A 26,543-nucleotide genomic window follows, 5' to 3' on the forward strand; every position below is an offset into this window, starting at 1 on the left:
GCGCTGATGACGCTGATGGAGCGCGGTTGCTATGGCGGCTGCGAACGCGGGAAGGGGGGACAGGGAGAGACAGAGTGTCCCCGGAGCGGAGAGAGAGGGGGACAGGTAAATGAGGGGAGGAGAGGGGTAAATGAGGGGAGGGGAGGTAAATGAGGGGAGGGGAGGTAAATGAGGGGAGGTAAATGAGGAGAGGAGGGGTAAATTGAGGAGGGGGGTAAATGTGGAAAGGTGAGGTAAATGGAGGGGAGGGATAAATGAGGTGGGAAGAGAGGTTGGCAGAGGGGAGTAGGCCTGGTGAAGGAGGCGAGGATGGGTGGGGGATTTGGGAATGGGTGGTAGGGGGGGTGTAATGGGTGGGGAGGGAGGGAGGGCTGGGGAAGAGTGGATCAAGACATTGGGCCACTTTGAGTATGTAGTGTGTTTGCCACACGGCATTTTTAAAGTCGGTGCAAAACTCGGTAATAATCCACTTTTAGCGATGCCTTCAAATACTGTTTCTCGCCAACAGGTTGTGGCCGTGAGACTGCTGTGTGAGGTGGAGAGATTCCCGCTGGGTTTCGACTGTCCGACACCAGACGATGGATTCCCCAATTCGACCTGAGGACTTGATGAGCGATGTCGAGCCCCTACCGGCCTCCGCACCCAGCTCTGCATCAGCCAGCCCGCACGCTGCCTGGGCTGCCGCCGCCAGCATGCCCTGCTTTGATCGCCCTGCCTCGACCGCTGTCTCCCGCTCTCTGCCCAGCAGCCCATGTGCCAGCCTCGCCTCCTCGTCCGAGCTCACCACCAGGCTGTACGCGTCGCTGCAGATGGGCTGTGAGTTGGGGGCTGCCCGCTGCTTGCCACCTCCCCAGTGCACCTCCCCCAAACAGGTCGACACCTCCCAGCACAAAGAGGCGTCGGTCCACAGCGACAGGCCCAATCCTGCACTCATTGGGCCTCACTCCCGCACGCAGCCCCCAGACCCCACGGCCAAGCTGGCCACCATCAGCAGGAGCCACGCCAGGCCTGGCCTCGTGCGTGACATGGTTTCTGCCAGCCACTCCGAAACAGCCACCTCCCGCCACTCAAGGTCCGTCCAGTTCGCCGAGGAGGGGCCCGCACAGTTGGCATCCTCTGAGCTGGAAGAACCTGTTGTGCAGATGACCCAGCGACTGTTCAAGAAGGTGGAAGGCAGCAACGGGGCAAAGGTAATTCTCTGGCAGTTCATCGTCAGCCTGTCCTGCGTGGGAACCATTCGTGGGCGAAGGGAATGGAGAAGTAGGGTTGGGAGGTGGCATAAACTAGTGTGGACCAGTTGGGCCGAATGTCCTGTTTCTGTGCTCTTCAATCGTAGATAGGGCTGCGGACATTGCTGGCAAGGCTGGCATCTACCGCCCACCCCTAGTTCTGTTCCACTAAGGGCCTCTGCCAGGCTACTTCTGGTGTTGGTGTGGGATGGGCCCATGGCAGCTTTCATGTTTCCCGGGCTGAAGGAATCAGTGAGCCTGTTGGATTCGCCACCCTCATGCTCTTTTTTTTTAAAAAAATGATTTTCCGTGTCGTTTATTTGCGGATTGGACGAAATTTAATTCCGGTTCTGAACCTGTGACACCAGGGCTTGTACCTGAGTTGACAGACCAAGCCCTCGGGATTAGTAGAACCAGTAGCTTAATCACCCCCGAAATCGCCTTGGTGAGGTTTCACCCCACTTTGCTCACCTTGTCCATTCTTCCTCCTCAGACTGGATCCAGGCACGTCTCGGAGATGGAGTCGGTGCGTTCCCATCTACAGAACATGTTGAAGCTTTCTCAGGAGCTCACCTACAGTGAGTATCTAATCCTGCATCGCAAGCTGATGCTTAATGGGAGGGTGGGCGCAGGGTGAATGCCATGGTGTTTTCCTGCCCCCCCCTCCACCGCCTTTGTGTCCTCCATGAGGTTACAGAAAGCCGCAATATCTTCAGGCATGGGCTGAGTGCGCTCCTCAGAGAGCGGTTCAGTGGGGGCATGGGGTGGAGTGTGTTCCTCAGAGAGCTGTTCAGCGGGGGGGCCAGACACAGCCCTGCCTCAAGAACAAGCATCGGGTATTAGGAGTCTGGCGATGAGAACTCCGATTCAGGCAAAGCAGTGTGAATTGTGTTCCTCCGTGAATTAACCCGGGCCTCGTCCCATTCCCTCCTTGCAGGGGACGCCGCTGTCAGTCCGACCTCTCCAACGCCGGCGCAGAAGGCAGCAGAGGATCAGCGGGATGACGATTCGTTCGAGAGCGACTGCACCAGCACCTTACTCAGGTGGGCTGTCGGAGTCGCGGCAGCACCTGCCGTGGTCGGGTAGGCGGCCTTTGCGAATCAATGCCTTTTATTTTTGGGAGGGTGGGGAGAACTGCTACTCGGACAGTCGCGTGCAGCGTTACCCGAGTGGCTCCAAAGGCAGGATAATCTGATTTCTTCGTAATTCCCGAGGATGAGGGATAAATATTGACCAGGACGTCAGGGAGAACCCTCCCACTCCCCTACTGAGCAACGCTGAGCAGACTTGGGAGGGGGGGGGGGGGGGGGGGGAAATCAGTGCAGTGGGGGCTTCAGTTTGACATTCAACCGCCAGACAATGCAGCACATCTTCAGCGCTGGCACTGCCTGAGTGAGGGGCCCAAGTCTGGAGTGGGGACTGGGAACCACAATCCATTGGGTGGAGTCAGCGCGTTATCACCAAGGCCAATTAGAGAATTAGTCGCATTGCCTGGGGGCTGGCGGGGGGGGTGGTGGATGGTGTGAGTGAGACGAGCTGTCAGCCTCTGGAAGACTTGGTCTAATAACAAAAGGAATAGGTCTTCCGAAGGGCTCGTTCCCTCTGCGACGCCCTGGTCCATTCCTCAGTCACCCTCAAACATCCCCTCCTGTCCCTTTGCCACTTTTATCGTGACAATCACAAGAGGTGCAATGCCTGTCATTTCACCTCCAGCTCTCTCGACATCCAAACACAAACCCGCTCTGGGCCGTGCCTAGGGCGCCACTCGCTCTCGCCTGGGACTTCCCCTCGCTCTGGGCCACGCCCTGGACCCCCTCGCTCTGGGCTTTGCCAGGGATCCTCTCCCTCTCGCCCAGGACCCCCTCGCTCTGGGCTCTGCCAGGGACTCGCTCTCCGCGAACCTGGGTTTGAAATTATCGGCGCCAATTTTGGATTCCCCACAACTTCCACCCAGAATCATCCTTGCCTGGTGCGGTGGACGCGTGACTCCAGTCCCGCGGCAACGCAGTTGATTATTAACGGCACCTCTGGAATGGCAGAGCGAGCCGCTGGGTCGTAGCAAACTGTGATGGAAACTGTTTTAAAAATGGGAGCACCGCGCTGCCGGGTGGGGCTGGCAGCTGTTGAATATGGCGGATCCCCGGTATCTTCACGAGGGCAGCGCCCTCAATAAATAAACCAAAACCAAAAAAAAGGGCCACGGGAAACCAGGGACATCTTTTGAAGTTTTTGTTTTGACCCCAAACCTGCCCAGCTTGACGGCGTTTAAATCGATGCGTTGGACAGGATGTGAAGGCAATGAGAGTGGATGCAAAAAAGAAAAGATACATTGTGGGGGGGGGGGGGGGGGGGGGGGATGCTGGTAAGGTGGCCCAGTGGTTAGCACTGCTGCCTCGCAACAGCAGGGACCCCGGTTCGATTCCAACCTTGGGTGACTGTGGAGATTTTGCGCATTCTCCCCGTGTCTCCATGGGTTTCCTCCGATGCTCCGGTTTCCTTCCACAGTCCAAATTTGTAAGCGGTATTCAGAGTTAGGGGGGCTGTCCGCCGGGAGAATAGCGTAAAACAGTTCCCATTGGTGGAAAGGAGAAGCAGAGGACACTGATTTAATGTGATTCGTAAACTGAACGACAGTGACATGTAGAACTTCTACCAGTGGATGGTCAGGATGGGGAATGTGCTGCCTGAGAGTGCGGTGGAGACCGGTTCAATCGGGGCTTTCAAAAGGGAGTTGGATAATTATCTGAAGAGAGAGTTGCTTTTGCAGAGAGCTGACAGGGAGGTGACGGGCTGAATGGCCTCATTTCTGTGGTGCAGCCTCTCTCTGACCTGTTGTTAATTATTTCAGTGCCAAACCGTTGCAGGAGATATCGGTGTCCCCGCCGATGTCCATCCTGGGATTGGATGAAGCTGCTCTCTTCCCTCGGTATTCCCGGATGCGGATGGGGACAGGCGAGGGGATGGCGGCCGAATCCTCCCTCTTCGAGTGTCAGATCCTGAAGGACACTCTCGACAAAGAGCGCACGAGGAGGAAGGTAAATAACGGCGCCCTCCCATCAGCGACCCCTCCACCTGTCTTCAGCCTTTTCAAATCCCCCCTTCCCACTGGGACTTCTCCTGATTCCCAACAACCACGTGCCTTTCTATAGCACCTTCTGGGAGTGAAATGTTCACTGGAGCAACAACCTGAGACTGAACTGCAATGGGACATGTGACCAAAAGCCTGATCGACAAGGCCGATTCTGAAGGAGCCTCTTCAATGAGGAGAGGTTTAAGGTGGGGAGGCGCCAAGGCTTTGGGCCGGGCAGCTGACGGCACGGCCGCCAGCGGTGGAGCGATTTTAAAATCTGGGATGTGCCAATAAAATATCCGCCGTGCTTCGAGGGCCTCTGTGCGTTTGGCGACAGTTCGGGTTCTGCGGTCATTTCCGGAAAAAAGTCAGCAATTGCTTCGATCAAACGGAGAGCGATCCTGCCCTCTGGCTCAGTTCTGCACGAGATGACACCCTTAATCAGCGATCCTCTGAGAAAGCTGAACGTTTGCACGAAACCAGCCTGTACATGAGTCACCGACAGGAGCATTCAGAACTGGAGAGTGTTCTGTTCAAATGGTGCATTTCTTTTTTTAAGTAAATTGTGAAGACGTTTGCCCTTTTGTTTTTCTCCTGGTCACATGTTAAAGCTGCAGCAAGTACTGTGCTCAGCCGCTGACTGATTGCTAGTTGGTGTATGATCGGGGTTGATGCCGCTTGCCGCTCTTTCCCTGCTCCTGTTCTGTGCTGTACTGTTCTGTGTTCTATCACCTTGCTGGATAATCACAAACTGCCTGAAAAACGCTCACGTGGCGATAAGCGGATTGGGGGCCCTGACTCCCTTGCTTGCCAGCTGGTTGGACTTAGAAAGTCAATCCATCTCTAATCCTCTTTGCAGGCACACCCAATCCTTTCTCCTTGATATTTGCTGTATGTTTGAAAGTGCCTCGTGGGCTCAACTTCAGTCACCTCCCGTCCAGTGACTCTGGAGCTTTAGAGTGGGCTTATTTCGAGACACAGCTAGTTTACTGCTTCATCACTGCATGCAAGCCCTGGTTTTAAACTCCCTTCTGAGTTCCATCTTTTAAAAAAATATATATTTTATTGAAATTTTTCAAACAAAAATGTTTCCGTTTTTACAACTCAACAAAGGAATATACATTAAACATTATTTAAATAATATAGTGAGCTAACAGCAAACTAGAAAAGAAAAAACAAATAGCAACTAATAGCAAAAACAAAAACACGAAATAGTGCTCCCCCCCCCTCCACCCTGGGTTGCTGCTGCTGTCCCTTCTGTCTTTTCATTAGCGTTCCGCGAGATAGTCAAGGAATGGTTGCCACCGCCTGGTGAACCCCTGAGCCGATCCTCTCAACGCAAATTTTATTAGTTCCAATCTTATGAACCCTGCCATGTTGTTTATCCAGGCCTCCACGCCCGGGGGCTTTGCTTCCTTCCACATAAGTAGAATCCTTCGCCGGGCTACTAGGGACGCAAAGGCAAGAATGTCGGCCTCTTTCGCCTCCTGCACTCCCGGTTCTTCTGCAACCCCGAATATAGCTAACCCCCAGCCTGGTTTGACCCGGACCCCCACCACCTTTGAAATCACTCTTGCCACACCCTCCCAGAACTCGTGCAGTGCCGGACACGACCAGATCATGTGTGTGTGGTTCGCCGAGCTTCCCGAGCACCTCCCACACCTGTCCCCCACCCCGAAAAATCTGTTCAGTCTTGCTCCCGTCATATGTGCTCTATGTAGAACCTTACATTGAATCAGGCTAAGCCTGGCACATGAGGACGAGTTTACCCTATGTAGGGCATCTGCCCATAGCCCCTCCTCGATCTCTTCCCCCAGCTCTTCTTCCCATTTTCCCTTTAGCTCCTCTATCATCGCCTCCCCGTCCCGGTATATTTCGGACACTTTGCCTTCTCCAACCCATGCCTCCGAAATCACTCTATCTTGGATCCCTTGCGTCGGGAGCTGCGGAAATTCCCTCACCTGTTGCCTCATAAATGCCCTCACTTGCATGTATCGGAAGGCATTCCCTGGTGGCAACTTATATTTTTCTTCTAGTGCTCCCAGACTTGCAAACGTCCCGTCTATAAACAGGTCCCTCAGCTTCCTAATTCCTGCTCGCTGCCAACCCTGGAATCCCCCATCTATCCTCCCCGGGACGAACCTGTGGTTATTCCTTATCGGGGACCACACCGAGGCACCCGTCACTCCCCTGTGTCGCCTCCACTGCCCCCAGATCTTCAAGGTCGCCACCACCACTGGGTTTGTGGTGTACCTTTTCGGAGAGAACAGCAGCGGCGCCGTCACCAGCGCTTTTAGGCTCGTTCCCTTACAGGACGCCATCTCTAGCTTTTTCCACGCCGCACCCTCTTCCTCCCTCATCCACTGACAGACCATCGAGACATTGGCGGCCCAGTAGTAGTCGCTCAGACTCGGCAGTGCCAGTCCCCCTCTGTCCCTACTGCGCTGCAGGAACCCCCTCTTTACCCTCGGGGTCTTTCCCGCCCACACAAAGCTCATAATACTCCTGTCTATTTTTTTGAAAAAGGCCTTTGTGATCAGGATGGGGAGGCACTGAAACATGAAAAGAAACCTCGTGAGGACCACAATTTTAACCGCCTGCACTCTGCCCGCCAATGACAGGGGCACCATATGCCACCTCTTAAAGTCCTCCTCCATCTGCTCCACCAGTCGCGTCAGGTTAAGTCTATGCAGGGTTCCCCAGTTCCTGGCCACCTGAATCCCCAGGTATCGGAAGTTCCTTACCACTCTCCTCAGCGGCAGAGCATCTATCCCCCTGCCCTGTTTCCCGGGGTGCATCACAAAAAGCTCACTCTTCCCCATATTTAGTTTGTATCCTGAGAACTCTCCAAACTCCCTAAGTATCTACATTACCTCTGGCATCCCCTCTACCGGGTCCGCTACATATAGCAGTAGATCATCTGCGTATAGCGACACTCGGTGTTCCTCTCCCCCTCTAAGCACCCCCTCCACTTCTTAGAATCCCTCAGCGCTATGGCCAATGGTTCAATTGCCAACGCGAACAGTAACGGGTACAGGGGGCACCCTTGTCTTGTACCCCTATGTAGTCGAAAGTATCCCGTTCTTTGCCTGTTTGTAACGACGCTTGCCATCGGGGCCCCATATAAGAGTCTGACCCATCTAATAAACCCCTCACCGAACCCAAACCTCTTCAGCACCTCCCACAGATAGTCCCACTCCACCCTATCGAATGCCTTCTCTGCATCCATCGCCACCACTATCTCTGCCTCCCCTTCCGGTGGGGGCATCATCATCACCCCCAGCAACCTTTGTACATTAGCATTCATTTGTCTCCCCTTTACAAACCCTGTCTGATCGTCATGCACCACCCCTGGGACACAATCCTCTATCCTTGTCGCCATTACTTTGGCCAGCAGTTTGGCGTCTACATTTAGGAGTGAGATGGGCCTGTATGACCCGCACTGCAGCGGGTCTTTATCTCGTTTCAGGATTAGCGATATCGTCGCCTCCGACATTGTCGGGGGTAGCATCCCCCTTTCCTTAGCCTCATTAAAGGTTCTTGCCAAAAGCGGGGCCAACAGGTCCATATAATTCCTGTAAAATTCCACCGGAAACCCATCTGGTCCCGGGGCCTTCCCTGTCTGCATGTTCCCTAGTCCTTTAATCACCTCATCCACCTCGATTAGCGCCCCCAGACCTGCCACCTCCTGCCCCTCCACCCTCGGGAACCTTAGCTGGTCCAGAAAGTGTAGCATTCCTTCTTTTCCCCCCGGGGGTTGGGACTTGTACAGCCTCTCATAGAAGGTCTTGAACACCTCGTTCACTTTCCCTGCTCTCTGCTCCATATTTCCCGTTTCGTCCCTAACTCCTCCGATCTCTCTCGCCGCCCCCCTCTTCCGAAGTTGTTGGGCCAGCAGCCGGCTCGCCTTTTCCCCATACTCATATTGTATCCCCTGTGCCTTCCTCCACTGTGCCTCTGCCTTTCCTGTAGTCAGCAGGTCAAACTCCGTCTGTAGTCTTCGTCTTTCCCTGTATAGCCCTTCGTCTGGGGCCTCCGCATATTTTGTATCCACCCTCAAAATTTCCCCCACTAATCTCTCTCTTTCTTTGCCCTCTTGTTCCCCCTTGTGGGCTCTGATGGAGATCAGCTCTCCTCTAACCACTGCCTTCAGCGCTTCCCATACTACCCCCACCTGAACCTCCCCATCGTCATTGACCTCCAGGTATCGCTCAATACATCCCCTCACCCTTCCGCATACCCCCTCGTCCGCCAGTAGTCCCATATCTAGTCGCCAGAGTGGGCATGCTCCCTTTCCTCTCCTAGTTCCAGATCCACCCAATGCGGGGCGTGATCTGAAACGGCTATGGCCGAGTACTCCGTTCCTGCCACCTTCGGGATCAGCGCCCTTCCCAAAACGAAAAAGTCTATCCGGGAGTATACCTTGTGGACATGGGAGAAAAAGGAGAACTCTTTACCCATCGGTCTGGCGAATCTCCACGGATCCACTCCCCCCATTTGTTCCATAAATCCCTTAAGCACCTTGGCCGCTGCCGGCCTTCACCCGGTCCTGGATCTGGACCGGTCTAGCCCTGGACCCAGCACTGTGTTAAAGTCCTCCCCCATTATCAAGTTCCCCACCTCCAGGTCCGGGATACGTCCCAGCATTCGCTTCATGAATCCCGCGTCATCCCAATTCGGGGCATATACATTCACCAGCACAACCGCCTCGCCCTGCAGTCTGCCACTCACCATCGCATATCTGCCCCCACTATCCACCACTATATTCTTAGCCTCGAATGATACACGTTTCCCCACCAATATTGCCACCCCTCTGTTTTTCGCGTCCAACCCTGAGTGGAATACCTGTCCCACCCATCCTTTCCTTAGTCTAACCTGATCCGCCAACTTCAGGTGCATCTCCTGGAGCATGACTACGTCCGCCTTCAGTCTCTTTAAGTGCGCAAACACCCGTACCCTCTTAATCGGCCCATTTAAACCTCTCACATTCCACGTGATCAGCCGGATTGGGGGGGCCATTCACACCCACCCCCCTCGTCGACTAGCCATCCCCTTTTTTAGGCCATCTCCTCATCCAGGTCCCGCGCACCCGCCTGTCCCCCAGGCAGCGCCCTCCCGCCCCGACCACCTCGTCTCGTACCAGCTCCCCCTTGCACTCAGCAGCAGCAACCCAGTTAATCCCCCCCCCTCCCCCCCGCTAGATCCCCCTCTAGCTTGATTACTCCCCCCATATTGCTTCCGGAAGTCAGCTAACTCTGGCTGACCTCGGCTTCCCCCGTTCACTCTTTGACCTCCCTGCGTGTGAGGCTCCCTTCCTTCCTGCGCCTCTTTTCCCGCTATAATTTCCATAGCGCGGGAAAATGCCCGCGCTTTCCTCTCGGCCCCGCCCCCTATGGCGCAGTTCCCTCATTCCCCTTCCCTGTCCCTTTTTCCCCACTGGCGCCCACATTTCTTCGTGTCCCCCCCCATCAGGGGGAGAAAAATTCCCCGTCCAACATTGTTATACAGTAGCCCTCCCCTTTCCCCACTTTACATTTCTGTACCACCACCTCGCTGCTTCTCTCCAAACATCAAACTCTCAAATCTAGTCCAGTTTCTCTTCTTGGATGAATGCCCATGCCTCCTCCGCCGTCTCGAAGTAGTGGTGTTTGCCCTGATGCGTGACCCACAGTCGCGCCGGCTTCAGCATCCCAAAATTAACTTTCTTCCTATGGAGCACCGCCTTGGCCCGGTTAAAGCTCGCCCTCCTTCTCGCCACCTCCGCATTCCAGTCTTGATACACACGTATCACCGCATTCTCCCATTTGCTACTCCGTGCCTTCTTGGTCCAGCTCAGGACCATCTCTCTGTCCCTGTAGCGATGGAACTTCACCACTATTGCTCTTGGTGTTTCACCTGCCTTTGGTCTTCTCACGAGGACCCGGTACGCTCCCTCCACTTCCAGGGGGCCCGTTGGGGCCTCAGCTCCCATTAGTGTATGGAGCATCGTGCTCACATACGCCCCAGCATCAGCTCCCTCCGTTCCTTCGGGGAGACCTAAAATCCGTAGGCTGTTCGAGCTGTTCTCCAGGGCTTCCAGCCTTTCTATGCACCTCTTATGTAGTGCCTCGTGTGTCTCCGTTTTTACCACCAGGCCCTGTATCTCATCTTCATTCTCGGCTGCCTTTGCCTTCACTCCACGGAGCTCCATCGCCTGGACCTTTTGTGTTTCCTTCAATCCCTCGATTGCCAGTAACATCGGCGCCAGCACCTCTTTCTTGAGCTCCTCCACACATCGTCGGAGAAACTCCTGCTGCTCCGGGCCCCATACCATCTGGGCTCCCTCGACCGCCATCTTGCTTCTCCCTTCTCTTCTCTGCCGCTGCTCCAAAGGATCCTCTGCAATCTGGCCACTACTGTCGCTCCTTTCTATCCACACCCGGGGGGACTCCTTCCTTCGTCACCTCACACTGGGTTGGGTCGAAAAAAAATTCAGTTGGGGCTCCCGATAAGAGCCCAAACGTCCGTTGGAACGGGAGGTGCCGAAACGTGCGGCTTAGCAGTGCATCGCCACAACAGGAAGTCCCTGAGTTCCATCTTTGACTAACTGAATCAGCTTTATCACTGCTCCCCCTCAACTGCAAATATCCCCCCCATTTGTAGAGCTGCGTGTGTGGGAATCCTATGAATGCACCAAACTGTGTTATCACCAATATTAAATCAGCTGTGTTTGATTCTGGATGCTTCGTCAAATTAACAGATTCTCCGGGAGCGAATTGCAGGCTGGAATCTAATCGAGGGGTTCGGAATGGTTTATATATAGAATAACAGATACCCGGGAGTGAGTTACAGACTGGAATCTAATCGAGGGGTTCGGGGTGGTTTATATATAGAATAACAGATACCCGGGAGTGAGTTACAGACTGTAATCTAATCGAGGGGTTCGGGGTGGTTTATATATAGAATAACAGATACCCGGGAGTGAGTTACAGACTGGAATCTAATCGAGGGGTTCGGGGTGGTTTATATATAGAATAACAGATACCCGGGAGTGAGTTACAGACTGGAATCTAATGGAAGGGTTCGGGGTGGTTTAGATATAGAATAACAGATACCCAGGAGTGAGTTATAGATTGGAATCTAATCGAGGGGTTCAGGGTGGTTTATATATAGAATAACAGATACCCGGGAGTGAGTTACAGACTGGAATCTAATCGAGGGGTTCAGGGTGGTTTATATATAGAATAACAGATACCCGAGAGTGAGTTACAGACTGGAATCTAATCGAGGGGTTCAGAGTGGTTTATATATAGAATAACAGATACCCGGGAGTGAATTACAGACTGGAATCTAATCGAGGGGTTCGGGGTGGTTTATATATAGAATAACAGATACCCGGGAGTGAGTTACAGACTGGAATCTAATCGAGGGGTTCGGGGTGGTTTATATATAGAATAACAGATACCCGGGAGTGAGTTACAGACTGGAATCTAATCGAGGGGTTCAGGGTGGTTTATATATAGAATAACAGATACCCGGGAGTGAGTTACAGACTGGAATCTAATCGAGGGGTTCGGGGTGGTTTATATATAGAATAACAGAGACCAGGGAGTGAGGTACAGACTGGAATCTAATCGAGGGATTCAGGGTGGTTTATGTGTAAAATAACGAGCGACTTGCCCTCTCTGTCCTAGCTGTATCGCAATATTTAAAGAGGATTTATGCTTTAATTTCTGCAGCTTTAATGAGAAGCAATCCATTAATTCCTTGGAAACGCTTCATCTGTTGACAGAGAATATTGTTTATCAAATGTTCCTCGATTCAGAGACCCAGATTTCTGTGTCCCTCCATTTCCGGCTCCTTGTGCGCTCCCCTGACTTTCATCACTTCACCATTGGTAGTCGTGCCTTCAGCTCTTTGGACCCTCGGTTCTGGAATCCCCTCTCTCCCAACCCCTCGGTCTCTCCCTCCTCCTTCCAAGGCACTTCTTTAAACTGACCAAACCTTTGGTCACCCAATACCTCGCTTTTCCGGGAGCTGAGGGCCGTTTGGCTGAAGCCAGCGACTATAACCTGACTGCACCGAGCAGGGCTGACGGGGAGTCTCTGCCATCTTGTCCCCTGCCAGAGGTGTGTTGGAAAGATTTACAGATTGATGATCAGCCTGTCTGACCGCGTAGTGAACGCGCCTATTTTGACCATCAAATCCTGGGTGAGATTCGAACCTGGAGCATCTGAGGCAGGGATGCTACACACTTTTCCACCAGGCCGCAGAACCGTCTTCGCCTGCTAGATTTGACAAGCTTGTGACATTATGACGTTCGTCTATCTGATAATTATGTGAGAGGCACCATTATGAGTGCAGATTTCTTTTTGCATTTCTGTCGCATGCACCCAAACCCTCACTTTAGTCGCTGTTGAGCCCTGGTTGGTCCAGCCTGCCCACTTGACCCTGCCACATGCTCAGAATGAAATCTTGTGGGCCCTCTCTGAATTGGTGGCGGAGGTTAAATGGTTAGACACACCGCTCTCACGAACAAGGAGCAGTAATAGGCCACTCGGCCCCTTCAGCGTGTTCCGCGGTTTATTAAGATCATGGTTATCTGAAAGTAACTGCATCCTGCCTACCCGCTGATAGCCTCGCGCGCGACCCCCCCCCCCCCCCCGCGCTTACCAGGTATTGCTAAACTCTGATTGGTGTTCTCTTTCTCCTCTTGACCAATCCCGTCGCAGCACTGTGAGAGGCAGATCCAGAGCCTGCAGAACAAGATCTTGGAACTCCAGCAGCAACTGGCTGTGGCAGTGTCAGCTGACCGGAAGAAGGACATCATGATCGAACAGCTGGATAAGGTACGGGGTTCAAAATTCAGCCGTGCTCCCTCCCCACTCCGCTGTGGCATCCTGGCGGACTCGCGAGACCATCTTTCTGATGAAGGACTAGGTGTGAAGGCGGGGGCGCAGAAAAGATTCATGAGAATGGTTCCACGGATGAGGGACCTCAGCTATTTAGACTGAAGATGTGGGGATGGCCTCCCATTGAGAAGGGAAGGTTGAGAGGAGAGTTGATCGAGGTTGAGAGGTACGGACAGTAGAGGGGGAGATCCCACTGATGGAAGGATCGAGAACGAGAGGGGCACAGGTTTAAGGGTTTGGCTAAAGAAGTGATAGAGACCCAGCGAGGGGTGAGGATCTGGAATGCTCTGCCTGAGAGTGTGGTGGAGGCAGGTTCAATCGATGCTTTCATAAAGGAATTGGATCATTATCTGAAAAAGAAGAATGTGCAGGGTAACGGCGAGAAGGCGGGGGAGTGGCACAAAAGTGCGTTGCTCCTTTGGAGAGCTGACGCAGACGCGATGGGCCGAATGGCCTACTTCTGGCTGTGAGGATTCTTGTGATGGGAGCGGAGTAAACCACTCGCCTCTCACCTCGCTTCCACCATCCGGAGCAGGATTAGCCCATCTCGGCCCTTAAGCCTGTTGCGCCATCCCATAAGATTGTGGTCAACCTTCTATTTGGTATCCACTTTCCTGCCCTGCTCTCCTTCCCCCCCCCCCCCCCCCCCCCCCCCCCCCCCGAGACTTGGACTCTCCAGCCAGGGGGAAACGGTCTCCCCACATCCACTCTGCAAACCCTGGGCGAAGTTCATGCGTTTCAACGAGCGAGAGCCTCTCGCTCTTCTAAACTCCAGAGACTATGAGCCCACTCTGCTCGATCTCTTCCCCTATCAGGACTGTGATGAATGTAATTAAAAAACCCTGGGTTAAAATGCTGACAGGCAATATGTCTGCTAAATCTGTGATTAAGGAGTCATAAAAGTGAGGTAATTGTTATAACCTGCCTACTTACCATTGGCTGGGGACTAATGACAATCCCACAATCCTGTGGGAGTATGAGCTTCCCCAATGAGGGGGGCGGAGAAACCATTAGTAAACTCCTAGTATAAATAAAGCTGGCCAGTTCAGGAACCAGCAGGAAGGAGTGTGCAGCAAGGGAAGCTGCTGCTGTTTTATATATATATTATATATATATATATATATATATGTTATTGTAAATAAATGTTATTACTTTGTATCCTTAAAACTTGTGCTGGATTCTTCGTGGCCCTCACAAAAGTAATCATTGATTTTTAACCATTTGCTTGTTTACATATAGATGGCTAATGGAATATTTTTTATCTTTTGGAGGATCCCTGGGCGTAGATAATTTTTTGAGATCATGGGGTATCTTAGTGTGAGGAGACTGGAGAATGTCTTATGCTTGGGATACAGATGATGTAATTAATGAGAGGAGGCTGTCTGTAGTTTTGCAGTCTGTTATAAGAATTTAAGTTGAACGGGAGTTGTTCCTGGAAGGGTGTCTCCCCAAAGGTCTGCAGAGAGAAATGAGTAACCCTGATTGTTAAATTTATTTATAAGTGGCATTTGAACTGTGTTGAGTTGCTTTGTTGGAAAATAGTTCCCCCCCCCTCTCTTTTATTTTAGAACTGTTTTAACTGTTAATTGTAAAGCTATTTCTTTGCTGTCAATATGGTTAATCCTGTCTTTAAATTAAAATTTGTTTTACTATAAAAGACACCTATTGGTCACTGCATTTCTATAGCACCCATCAAAATCTTGGGATCTCAAAATTCTTTCCAGTCAATAAAATTCTTTGGAAGCGTCACTTTTGCAGGATAAAGTAGCTCACTCTAAGCTCCCACACACACAGCAAGGATCAATTAATCTGTCTCCAGCAAGTTTGACAAGGCCGGGGGAAGGGCTTGAACCCACAACCTTCTGAATCTCGAGACACCGGTTCACTCCCCACTGACCCCATGGCTGGGCGAGGAGGGATTCACCGCTTTTGAGCCCCAAATCATTATCGCTTTGTTGACCATGTTCAAATATTTGCCCCTTGTTGAAACTGTGGACAGACTCTGGTGAAGGTCGTGGACGGCTGGAAGAAACATGACACCGAGAAATCGGAGGCCTTGAGGCAACTGCAGGAGGAACGTGAGGCCTCCGAGAGGAGGCGAGGCAAGCAGCAACAGGTAGGGCCTCTGAATGGGGGGGTCCTTTGCTGAGGGACTACAACCCTTGGCTGACCCCGTGGCTTTTCCGAGGCCTCTGCCTCCTCTAACTTGCTTGGGGTAGCTTGAGTGTGTGTGCGCGCTTATTTCTGCTAGCTTTAAAACTGTCGCCCTCCCACCATCACCTCCTCCTGCCCTGTTTTCATTCTTCTAATTCTCAACAACACTTTGCATTTGCACAGCGCCTTGAACTTAGTAAAACCTCCCGAGGTGCTCCACGGGAATGTTATCGAGCAATATCTGACGCCAAGCCTGACACCAAGCTCAGTTGCAGAGGTAGGTGTTAACGAGCTTGTTAAAGGAGTAGAGGGAGGTTTCGGGAGGGAAGTCCGGAATTTAATTCTCCCACTTCTACCTGGCTTTATTTTCCCCTCTCTCATCCGCGACGGGCCGATTTCCACAGGAAACCTCCCCTCGTGACAATCGCTGTTGAGTTGTGGAGGAAACTCTATCCTGGACTCCACGACGAATTTGGAAGCAGGGATGTCCCAGTGATGCTGTAATGCCCCTCTGCCCCAGGGCTACAGTTTAGTGTGCGTCCTGCGTCCTCATTTATGTGTGCTGCCCTGCCCGTGTGTGTGTGTGTGTGTGTGTGTGTGTGTGTGTGTGTGTGTGTGTGTGTGTGTGTGTGTGTGTTTGTGTGCGTGTGCGCCCTCGTGTGTGTATGTGCATGTTTGTGTGTGTGTGTGCGTGCGCGCACGTGTGTGTACGCATGTGCGTGTGGTCAGCATGTTTTGCCCACCTCAAATTGCCCCTTGAGAAGGTGGTGGGTGAGCCGCCTTCTTGAGACGCTGCAGTCCGTGTGGTGTAGGTGCTGTTTGGGAGGGAATTCCAGGATGTTGCCCCAGCGACAGTGGTGCCTCACGGCACCGCTATTGATCAGAATTCCTCAGTTTGCTCGTTCCATAATCTGTGAGGAAATTCTTTGAGCCATTTGCTCGGGAGGGATCGCTGTCTTTGGCAAGAAGGGAAAGGGGCCTCCCCATCAGAAGCTGACAATAAAAGTGATGCAGTATTTCCACTTTCTTCCCAGGCGCTGTTCAGTTTGGAGCACCATTTAACGCAAGCAAATCAAACACTGGCCAAAGAGCAGCAAGAGAAGGGTCTGCTGGAGGAGGAGAGGAGCGTGTTGGTAAGGGAAAGTGCTGTCCCCTGACTGACATCAGATAAACTAAATTACAATTTGGATCTGTGTTGTGGCGCAGTGGCCAACTCTCTCTTGCTTCTGAGCCACAAGCCTAAGGGCTCGAGCCTCGCTCCAGAGACGTGAGCACTCAGTGGGCTGACACGGCTGCTGGGGGAGTGCTGCAGTGTCGGAGGCGCTGTCTTTCGGGCGGGATGTCAAACCGAGGCCTTGCCTGCTCGAAGAATGTCGGCCTGGGATATGTACATGTTTCCTGAGTGCGACGTGAACTCACGACCTTCTGACTCCTAAGCGGGAAAGTTACCCACTGAGCCAGGGCCAGGAGGTATTGTATCAGGAGCCCTGTCCAGACCCCCTTCCCCTATCACACGGGTCAAATATAGTGCCCCGTCACTGCGAATAGTTAACGGGTCGCGGCCCAGGGATTGGAACTGACCCGAGTCCTATCTGGTTTGAACGGTGGTGTAAGAGGGCAGGATAAATGAGTCGGCCATTCGGCCCCTCCATCCTGTTCCACCATTCAATATGATCATGGCTGATTTTCTACCTCAATTCCACCTTCTTATCCAATCCCCATATCCCTTTGGTGTCCCCAAATCTGTCCGTCTCTGTGTCGATTAAACGCAATGGCGGAGCAAGCGCAGCTCACTGGGGTAGAGCCGGCCCCCATCCTGAGGCCGTTACACCATCGTCCAAACTCTCCGGCCAGACAGCCTCTCGGCATCAACCCTGTCCAATCCTTTAACAAATCCTGTACGTTTGCACGTGTCTTGTTATGGGCCAGGGTTTAGAGAACCCCAAAGTGTATCATGCAGTTCACCTGACCCACAACGTTTACTAGATTGTGGTATGGGGAGCACACGGCCCACTCTACAGGCGTGGGACAGCAGAAATGGAAAAGTGTTTTTTAAGGCAAAACAATGTTTATTCTATGAACTCAAGTTAACCTTTTTAAAACATACAGTGAACATCTTAGCAACCATTAATACAAATGCAACCCCCCAAAGAATACAACACTAAGTAATCCTTAATAACTTCCCAAACAACATCCAGAAGACAAAAGAAACACCTTTTAACCCGTTGCATGTGTTTGATGTTCCGAAGTGTCTTTTACCGAGTCGGGGTTGTTGCAATGACTCATTTATGGTAAAATATTATCAGAAATGAAGCAATTACTTGACGTTTCTGGCTTTTGTCACTACCCCCCCCCCCCCCCCCATCCTGCAGGAGGAGAAGAACCGGAAGCTGCAGAAGGTTCTGGAAACGGAGCAGCAGCGCTGCCAGAGGCTGCAGAGCGAGCGGGACGGGGCGGAGAGCGGCAGGCAGCATGAGCGGAAGCAGGCCGAGGGCCTGCTCGCCAAGCTGGGGGAGGAGCGCGAAGTGGGCAGCCAACGGGAGAAGCAGCTGGAGCAGAGGAACGCCGAGCGGGAGGAAGAACTTCAGAAGCAGCTGGAAAGAGAGAAGGTGGGGGGGGGGGGTGGTAGACGGGGTGACCATCTGGCCAGCTGTGGGGGTGGAGGGGGGGGGGGGTTTCCCGGTCTCATTTCCCTGAAATTTCTGACTCCCTTCCCCGCCGTCCTGACTGCATTTCGGATTCCTGTTTGGGTTTGAATTTTGTTTGTGTCTGTTGCACAGGTGTGCGCTCAGCGCGAAACGCAAAGGGCCCAGGACGCACAGCAGGTCCTCGCCTCCGTCCAGACAGAGCTCCAGCGGCTGGAAATCGAGCTGGACGCGGCCAAACGCGACAAGGAAAATCTGCAGATGGATCTCAGCCTGGTCAAGGTGAAGCACGCGCATCATTTTCTGATATCTCTGTTGGTCAGGGCGACCATCCTGTGCAGGAAAGGAGCCCGGAGCGTAAGAAATAGGCGCGGGATTATCCCGTTCAGTGTAATGGGCCAGTGTTTAGAGAACCCCAAAGTGTATCATGGAGTTCCCCTGACCCACATCTTTTAATAGATTGTGGAATGGGGCGCACACGGCCCACTCTACAGGTACAGCAGAACTGGAAAAGTATTTTTTTAAAGCAAAACAATGTTTATTCTATGAACTCAAGTTCACCTTTTTAAAACATACAGTGAACATCTTAGCAACATTAATTCAAATACAACCCCCAAAGAATACAACGCTGAATAATCCTTAATAACTTCATCCAGAAGACACAAGAAACACCTTTTACCAGAAGCACATCAGGTTTACATTCACTGCTGAGAATATTTATAGTTCTGAATTCACCAAATGATCGAGATAGTCTTTTGATGGCAGAGAGAACAGCAGTACACCTGCTCTGTCTGGCTTCAGCTCCAACACTGAAAATGAAACTAAAACACACCCTGCAGCAAAAAGCCTAAAACGAAAGTAAAATGCTGACGGACAGCCCAGCTCCACCCACTCTCTGACATCACTGCAGTAATATGAGCAGCCAAACATTTCTTAAAGCGACATTCTCATGACATCAGCGCCTCGAGCCTGCCCCGCCGACCCTGCCTGATCATTGGCTGCGCCTTCTCTTTCCTGCCTGCTCCCTGTGGCCCTCGATTCCCCTGAGAGACTCTGTCTCAGCCTCAAATATACGCAAGGTTGGAGCTCCCACACCCCCCGAGCGAGAGAATTCCAATGATTCGCAACCCTTTGAATGAAGGCGTTTCTCCTCAGCTCAGTCCTGAATGATTGGCTCCTTGTCCTAAACTCCAGAGAGTATAGGCCCCGATTCACTCAGCCTCTCACTCCAGGTAAGCCTTGGCTGTGTCGAGCTGCTCTATCTGGGCTGAAGCTATAGCCGCTGCCCAACGGGACGCAGCTCCCCTGAAGCAGTGAGGGGAGAAAAGCCAGCCAGGCTGATGACTGTGAGCAGGAGGGAGAAAACTGCTGGGTGGGATAAAGTATTGCAGCACAGACGCAGGCCTTTCGGCCCATTTGCGTTCATGCTGGCCCTCTGTAGAGCAATCCAGTCGGTCCAGTTCCCATGCTGCAAGGGGAGGTCGCGCAAGAGAGACTTTTTCCATCTCCCAGGCGACTGGACTGAGTTAGCTGATGCTGAGAGTATTTGGAGTACCGCCGATTGGGTTCAGGGATTTAAAAAAAAATAAAAAAAATTTTGTATCGTGTGTGTGTGTGTGTGTCATCTCCCCATGATGTTCAATGGCATTAACATCGCTGAATCTCCCACTATCAACATCCTGGGGGGGTTACCACTGACCAGAAACTGAACTGAACCAGTCATATTGTTAGTGTTGCGACCAGAGCAGGTCCGAGCCACGGAATTCCACGGCGAGTAACTCGCCTCCTGACCCCCCCAAAGCCAGTCCACCATCTACAAGTTAGGAGTATGATGGGATACTCTCCACTTGCCTGGATGAGCGCAGCCCCAACAACACTCTAGAAGCTCGACACCATCCAGGATAAAGTAGCCCCGCTTGATTGCAACCCTCATCCAACACCTTAAACATTCACTCCCTCCACCACCAACGCACAGTGGCAGCCGTGCGTACCGTCTACAAGATGCACTGCAGCAACTCACCGAGGCTCCTTAGGCAGCACCTTCCAAACCCACGACCGCTACCATCTAGAAGGACAAGAGCAGCAGATACCTGGGAACCCCACCACCCGGAGGTTCCCCTCCGAGTCACTCACCGCCCCGCCTGGGAAATATATCGGCCGTTCCTTCACTGTCACTGGGTCAAAATCCTGGAACACCCTCCCTAACAGGGCTGGAGCGGTTCAAGAAGGCAGCTCACCACCATCTTCTCAAGGGGCAATTAGGGATGGACAATGAATGTTGGCTTAGCCAGCGATGCCCACACCCTATGGATGAAGTAAAATAATAAGCACCCCATGGTCAAACAGCCGGTCAACACTCGAGGCCTCAGCCTGACGTTAGAGGGAGGGCGCCTAGCACTTGCTGATTGGTACCCCAGTCGAATCTGTACCTTCGGGAAAAGCTCAGTAAGAAGTCTTACAACACCAGGTTAAAGAGGTGTGAATTGTGTCAAGCCAGGACAGTTGGTAGGATTTCGCAGGCCAGATGGTGGGGGATGAATGTAATGCGACATGAATCCCAGGTCCCGGTTGAGGCCGCACTCATGTGTGCGGAACTTGGCTATAAGTTTCTGCTCGGCGATTCTGCGCTACCGCGCGGCCTGAAGGCCGCCTTGGAGAACGCTTACCCGGAGATCAGAGGCTGAATGCCCTTGACTGCTGAAGTTTTCCCAGACTGGAAGGGAACATTCCTGCCTGGTGATTGTCGCGCGATGTCCATTCATTCGTTGTCGCAGCGTCTGCATGGTCTCGCCAATGTACTACGCTTCGGGACATCCTTTCCTGCAGCGTATGAGGTAGACAACTTTGGCCAAGTTGCACAAGTATGTACTGCGTCCCTGGTGGGTGGTGTTCTTATGTGTCATGGTGGTACCCATGTTGATGATCTGGCACATCTTGCAGAGATTGCCATGGCAGGGTTGTGTGGTGTCGTGGTCGCTGTTCTCCTGAAGGCTTTGGAGTATGCTGCAAACAATGGTCTGTTTGAGGTTGCATGGTTGTTTGAAGGCAAGTAGTGGGGGTGTGGGGATGGCCTTGGCAAGATATTCGTCTTCATCGATGACGTGTTGAAGGCTGCGAAGAAGATGGCGTAGTTTCCCCGCTCCGGGGAAGTACTGGACGACAAAGGGAATTCTGTCGGTTGTGTCCCATGTTTGTCTTCTGAGGAGGTCGGTGCGGTTTTTTGCTGTGGCGCGTTGGAACTGTCGATCAATGAGTCGAGTGCCATATCCCGTTCATACGAGGGCATCTTTCAACGTCTGTAGATGTCTGTTACGCTCCTCCTCATATGAGCAGATCCTGTGTATACGGAGAGCTTGTCCATAGGGGATGGCTTCTTTAATGTGTTTAGGGTGGAAGCTGGAGAAGTGGAGCATCGTGAGGTTATCCGTGGGTTTGCGGTAAAGCGAAGTGCTCAGGTGACCACCCTTGATGGAGACGAGTGTGTCCAAGAATGCAACTGATTTTGGAGAGTAGTCCATGGTGAGTCTGATGGTTGGATGGAACTTATTGATGTCATCGTGTAGTCGTTTCAGTGATTCTTCGCCGTGGGTCCAAAGGAAAAAAATGTCATCGATGTATCTGGTGTATAACATCGGTTGAAGGTCCTGTGCGGTGAGTAGGTCCTGTTCAAACTTGTGCATGACGATGTTGGTGTATTGGGGTGCGAACTTGGTCCCCATGGCTGTTCCGTGCATCTGGATGAAGAACTTGTTGTCGAAGGTGAAGACGTTGTAATCCAGAATGAAGCGGATGAGTTGCAGAATTGCGTCTGGAGATTGACAGTTGTCGGTGTTGAGTACTGCAACAGCCAGGTACGCAGCACATACTCGTGCGACTCGGCCAACGTTGTCTACCTCATACGCTGCAGGAAAGGATGTCCCGAAGCGTGGTACATTGGCGAGACCATGCATACGCTGCGACAATGAATGAATGGACATCGCGCGACAATCACCAGGCAGGAATTTTCCCTTCCAGTCGGGGAACACTTCAGCAGTCAAGGGCATTCAACCTCTGATCTCCAGGTAAGTGTTCTCCAAGGCGGCCTTCAGGACGCGCGACAACGCAGAATCGCCGAGCAGAAACTTATAGCCAAGTTCCGCACACATGAGTGCGGCCTCAACCGGGACCTGGGATTCATGTCGCATTACATTCATCCCCACCATCTGGCCTGCGAAATGCTACCAACTGTCCTGGCTTGGTACAATTCACACCTCTTTAACCTGGGGTTACCCCATCTCTGGATCTGTAAAGATTTAATCACCTGCTAATGCTCGCATTCCAAGCATTGTCTGGCATCTTTGAATTTGTCTATGTATGTGTTTCTGGAACATTCCTCTTCATTCACCTGAGGAAGGAGCAGTGCTCCGAAAGCTAGTGACATCGAAACAAACCTGTTGGACTTTAACCTGGTGTTGTAAGACTTCTTACTGCGCTCACCCCAGTCCAACGTCAGCATCTCCACATCATGGCTACCTTCGGGAAAAGAGGGGGAGAGAAGACTTGCTGTAAAAACTGCTTCTTCGGCGTTGACTATTGAAACAATCTGTCTCTGCTCCAGGCCCGCTTTGAATCGCAGCGAGTCAAGAGTGAGACAGAGTTCAAGATGACCCTGGAGCAGCAGGTGACTGAGCGACTAACCACCGTCCACGAAGAAAGCACCCGGCAGGCGTCCGCAGTCCGCGAGCAGCACAGGTAAACCCCGCCCCGTCTCGCTAGTGCCAGCTGCATTCGTGCTGTTGCCTCGTGGAGCTCCGCTGTTTCGCCCGCCCCCACACGGCCTGCGCTCCATGTGCGATCCGCAGTATTCATTTTCCCAATGATGAAAAGCTCCCAGCTCCGGAAAGCTGAGGGCTGCGGTTCTGGATCCCTGGAGCCTCGGGCAGGGGACCGGAAGAGACCTTTGGCAGGGTTGGAAAGCCAGGGTGCGTGAGTAAGCGATGGCTGAGAGGAGTTTCTCTGCTCACATCCATCTCCCATAGTCCTGCTCTCCCCTTTCTTCCCTCGTCTTCTTTCCACTCTCCTGCCAAGGATAGACAGACTCTGCAGTGAGAAGCAGGTGTACCCATTGATATCTGACAGTATCACAGAATGGTTAGAGCCAGAGAAGGCCATTCGGCCCGTCATATCTGCCCCCCCCGCCCCCCCCGGCCCCTCCATGTGGCCCTGCAGATTCATCCTCCTTTAATCCCCTTTCGAAGGCCTCGATTGACTCTTGCCTCCTGCACCCTCTCGGGCAACACATTTCCGACCTTAACCACTCGCCGCGCGAAAACCCGTTTCTCCTCGTGTCGCTTTTGCCAATTACTTTAAAATCTGTGCCCTATCGATCCTTTCGCAAGCGGGGACAGTTCCTCCCCGTCTACTCTGTCCAGACCTGTCATCGCCACGGTCAAATCTCCTCCCAGAAAGTTCGGAAATCGGCACGGGAAAGACGACCCTAAACGCGACCAGACCTCGAGCCTGGTACGCCATTCGGTAAAATGATGGCTCATCTGATTGTCGCCTTGAACACTTTCCTCCCTTTGTAACCCTCAGCTCCCTTGTCGGTGAACAATCTCTCTGACTCAATCTTGAATATATTCAATCATGTACAGAATCCAGGCTGACACTCCCAGGGTAGTACTGAGCCAGTTTGACCGCAGGATACCCCGCCCCTTCATCCAGGTCATTAATACATATTCAAAGTATTTGAAGGCTCCAGCAGCGAACGCTGTGGCACTCGCCAGTTAATTCGCTAATCTGAAAACGACCCATCTATCCTGACTCCGTTCCCTGTTAGGTTAGCTAACCACCTCTATCCATGCGGACACCTATTAAGACCATAAGACATAGGAGCGGAAGTAAGGCCATTCGGCCCATCGTGTCCACTCCACCATTCAATCATGGCTGATTTCAACTCCATTTACCCGCTCTCTCTCCATAGCCCTTAACTCCTCGAGAAATCAAGAATTTATCAACTTCTGTCTTAAAGACACTCAACGTCCCGGCCTCCACCGCCCTCTGTGGCAACGAATTCCACAGACCCACCACTCTGGCTGAAGAAATTTCTCCTCATCTCTGTTCTAAAGTGACTCCCTTTTATTCTAAGGCTGTCCCCCCGGGTCCTAGTCTCCCCTGCTAATGGAAACAACTTCCCTACGTCCACCCTATCTAAGCCATTCATTATCTTGTAAGTTTCTATTAGATCTCCCCTCAACCTCCTAAACTCCAATGAATATAATCCCAGGATCCTCAGACGTTCATCGTATGTTAGGCCTACCATTCCTGGGATCATCCGTGTGAATCTCCGCTGGTCCCGCTCCAGTGCCAGTATGTCCTTCCTGAGGTGTGGGGCCCAAAATTGCTCACAGTATTCTAAATGGGGCCTAACTAATGCTTTATAAAGCTTCAGAAGTACATCCCTGCTTTTATATTCCAAGCCTCTTGAGATAAATGACAACATTGCATTTGCTTTCTTAATTACGGACTCAACCTGCAAGTTTACCTTCAGAGAATCCTGGACTAGGACTCCCAAGTCCCTTTGCACTTCAGCATTATGAATTTTGTCACCGTTTAGAAAATAGTCCATGCCTCTATTCTTTTTTCCAAAGTGCAAGACCTCGCACTTGCCCACGTTGAATTTCACCAGCCATTTCTTGGACCACTCTCTTAAACTGTCTAAATCTTTCTGCAGCCTCCCCACCTCCTCCATACTACCTGCCCCTCCACCTATCTTTTACCCTCACTACTGCAAGCTCTGCTCTCACTGAATGCCTTTTGGAAATCTAAATACATTACATCTACTGGTTCTCCTCTATCCACCCCTATCCACCCTGCTTCCCCGTGATACCTGGTCCAGCTCTGGATTAATAACCAAACGATTCGCACATGAGGAATAGGGTGACGGAGAGAAACATTCAGGGATATTTCAAAGAGACAGTTGGATGGTTTAGCACAGTGGGCAGCATGGTAGCATTGTGGGGGCAGCACGGTAGCATTGTGGATAGCACAATTGCTTCACAGCTCCAGGGTCCCAGGTTCGATTCCGGCTTGGGTCACTGTCTGTGCGGAGTCTGCACATCCTCCCCGTGTCTGCGTGGGTTTCCTCCGGGTGCTCCGGTTTCCTCCCACAGTCCAAAGATGCGCAGGTTCGGTGGATTGGCCATGATAAATTGTCCTTCGTTTCCAAAATTGCCCTTGGTGTTGAGTGGGGTTACTGGGTTATGGGGATAGGGTGGAGGTGTTGACCTTGGATAAGGTGCTCTTTCCAAGAGCCGGTGCAGACTCGATGGGCCGAATGGCCTCCTTCTGCACTGTAAATTCTATGGACAGCTGGCTTGTAATGCAGAACAAGGCACCAGGGTGGGTTGAATTCCCGTACCGGCCTCCCCGAACAGGCGGCGGAATATGGCGAATAGGGCTTTTCACAGTAACTTCATTAAAGCCTACTTGTGACAATAAGTGATTATTATTACTATGATGTGGAATTGTAGATTCTGGATGAGATAGTATGGGCCAAATGGCTTTCCTCATCTGTATCAATCTTTAACCTCGGGTCCTTCTGTATGACAAGGGTACATCTAGCATGCAGACTGGACACTGCCTTTATGCTTTATTTCTCTGCCTCAATTGAAAAAATATCAACTAGCAAGTAGGGTGTGGGATTTGAGTACACGGGTAGCACAAGTGGCCAGCACTGTTGCTTCGCAGCGCCAGAGTCCCAGGTTCGATTCCCCGCTGGGTCATTGTCTGTGCGGAGTCTGCACGTTCTCCCCGTGTGTGCGTGGGTTTCCTCCGGGTGCTCCGGTTTCCTCCCACAGCCCAAAGACGCGCAGGTTAGGTGGATTGGCCGTGATAAATTGCCCATAGTGTCCAAAATTGCCCTTGGTGTTGGGTGGGGTTACTGGGTTATGGGGATAGGGTGGAGGTGTGGGATTGGGTAGGGTGTTATTTCAAAGAGCCGGTGCAGTCTCGATGGGCCGAATGGCCTCCTTCTGCACTGTAAATTCTATGCCGAACAAATGGACAAGCAGGCCATTATCGTGTGTGGGAGTTTGTGCGTAAATTGACTGCTGCCTCGCAGACACCACCTCAGCGACTGAACGTCAAAGGAAGTTCTCCGGTGTTCATGATGAGACACCCTGATGTTGTGAATGATGCAATTTAAATCCGCATTCGTCCTGACCCAGACAGCGCTCGGATCCTCTGATTTTCGCTCTTGACGGCTGAAGTGAACCTTCACCTTCCTTGCTCACTGGAGCCGCCAAAGAACTTTGCCAGAGAATGCTAACGTAAACCTTGTGGTCGAAGCCTTTCACCCTCGGCAGGCAGCGTCTGAAGTTGAACCCGTGCTTTGATTCCTCTTTTTGTTCTCTGTGTTGCTGTTTAGGAAACAGACCATGGAGCTGACTGCCCAACATGAGCATGAGATGGGTAAGCAGTTAGCCGAGTTCAGATTGGAACTGCAGGAACGGGACGAGAAGTACCGTCGCCTAATTGAAGGCTACGAGATGAGGTAGGAGGAAAAGCCTCGACT

General features: G+C 52.1%; 1 protein-coding gene across 3 annotated transcripts; it reads left to right on the plus strand.

Moving 5' to 3' along the window:
- Positions 1-5: 5 nt before the first annotated feature.
- cntrob (centrobin, centrosomal BRCA2 interacting protein) lies at positions 6-26,543 on the plus strand. 3 transcript variants are annotated; one of them, XM_072493324.1, is made up of 12 exons: positions 6-105; positions 509-1,190; positions 1,723-1,807; positions 2,167-2,311; positions 4,078-4,264; positions 13,011-13,127; positions 15,190-15,306; positions 16,379-16,477; positions 17,717-17,953; positions 18,125-18,271; positions 22,587-22,720; positions 26,397-26,543. In XM_072493324.1, the coding sequence occupies exons 2-12, from the start codon at positions 579-581 to the stop codon at positions 26,524-26,526; spliced, it is 2,010 nt and encodes a 669-aa protein (XP_072349425.1). In that variant the 5' UTR covers positions 6-105; positions 509-578; the 3' UTR covers positions 26,527-26,543. The 3 variants fall into 3 exon arrangements, with proteins under 3 accessions (XP_072349425.1, XP_072349426.1, XP_072349427.1); XM_072493325.1 differs by having other exon boundaries at positions 2,167-2,272; XM_072493326.1 differs by lacking the exon at positions 22,587-22,720 and having other exon boundaries at positions 26,397-26,542.

The sequence above is a fragment of the Scyliorhinus torazame genome, chromosome 31, assembly GCF_047496885.1.
Source record: "Scyliorhinus torazame isolate Kashiwa2021f chromosome 31, sScyTor2.1, whole genome shotgun sequence".
Taxonomy (NCBI): Eukaryota; Metazoa; Chordata; class Chondrichthyes; order Carcharhiniformes; family Scyliorhinidae; genus Scyliorhinus; species Scyliorhinus torazame.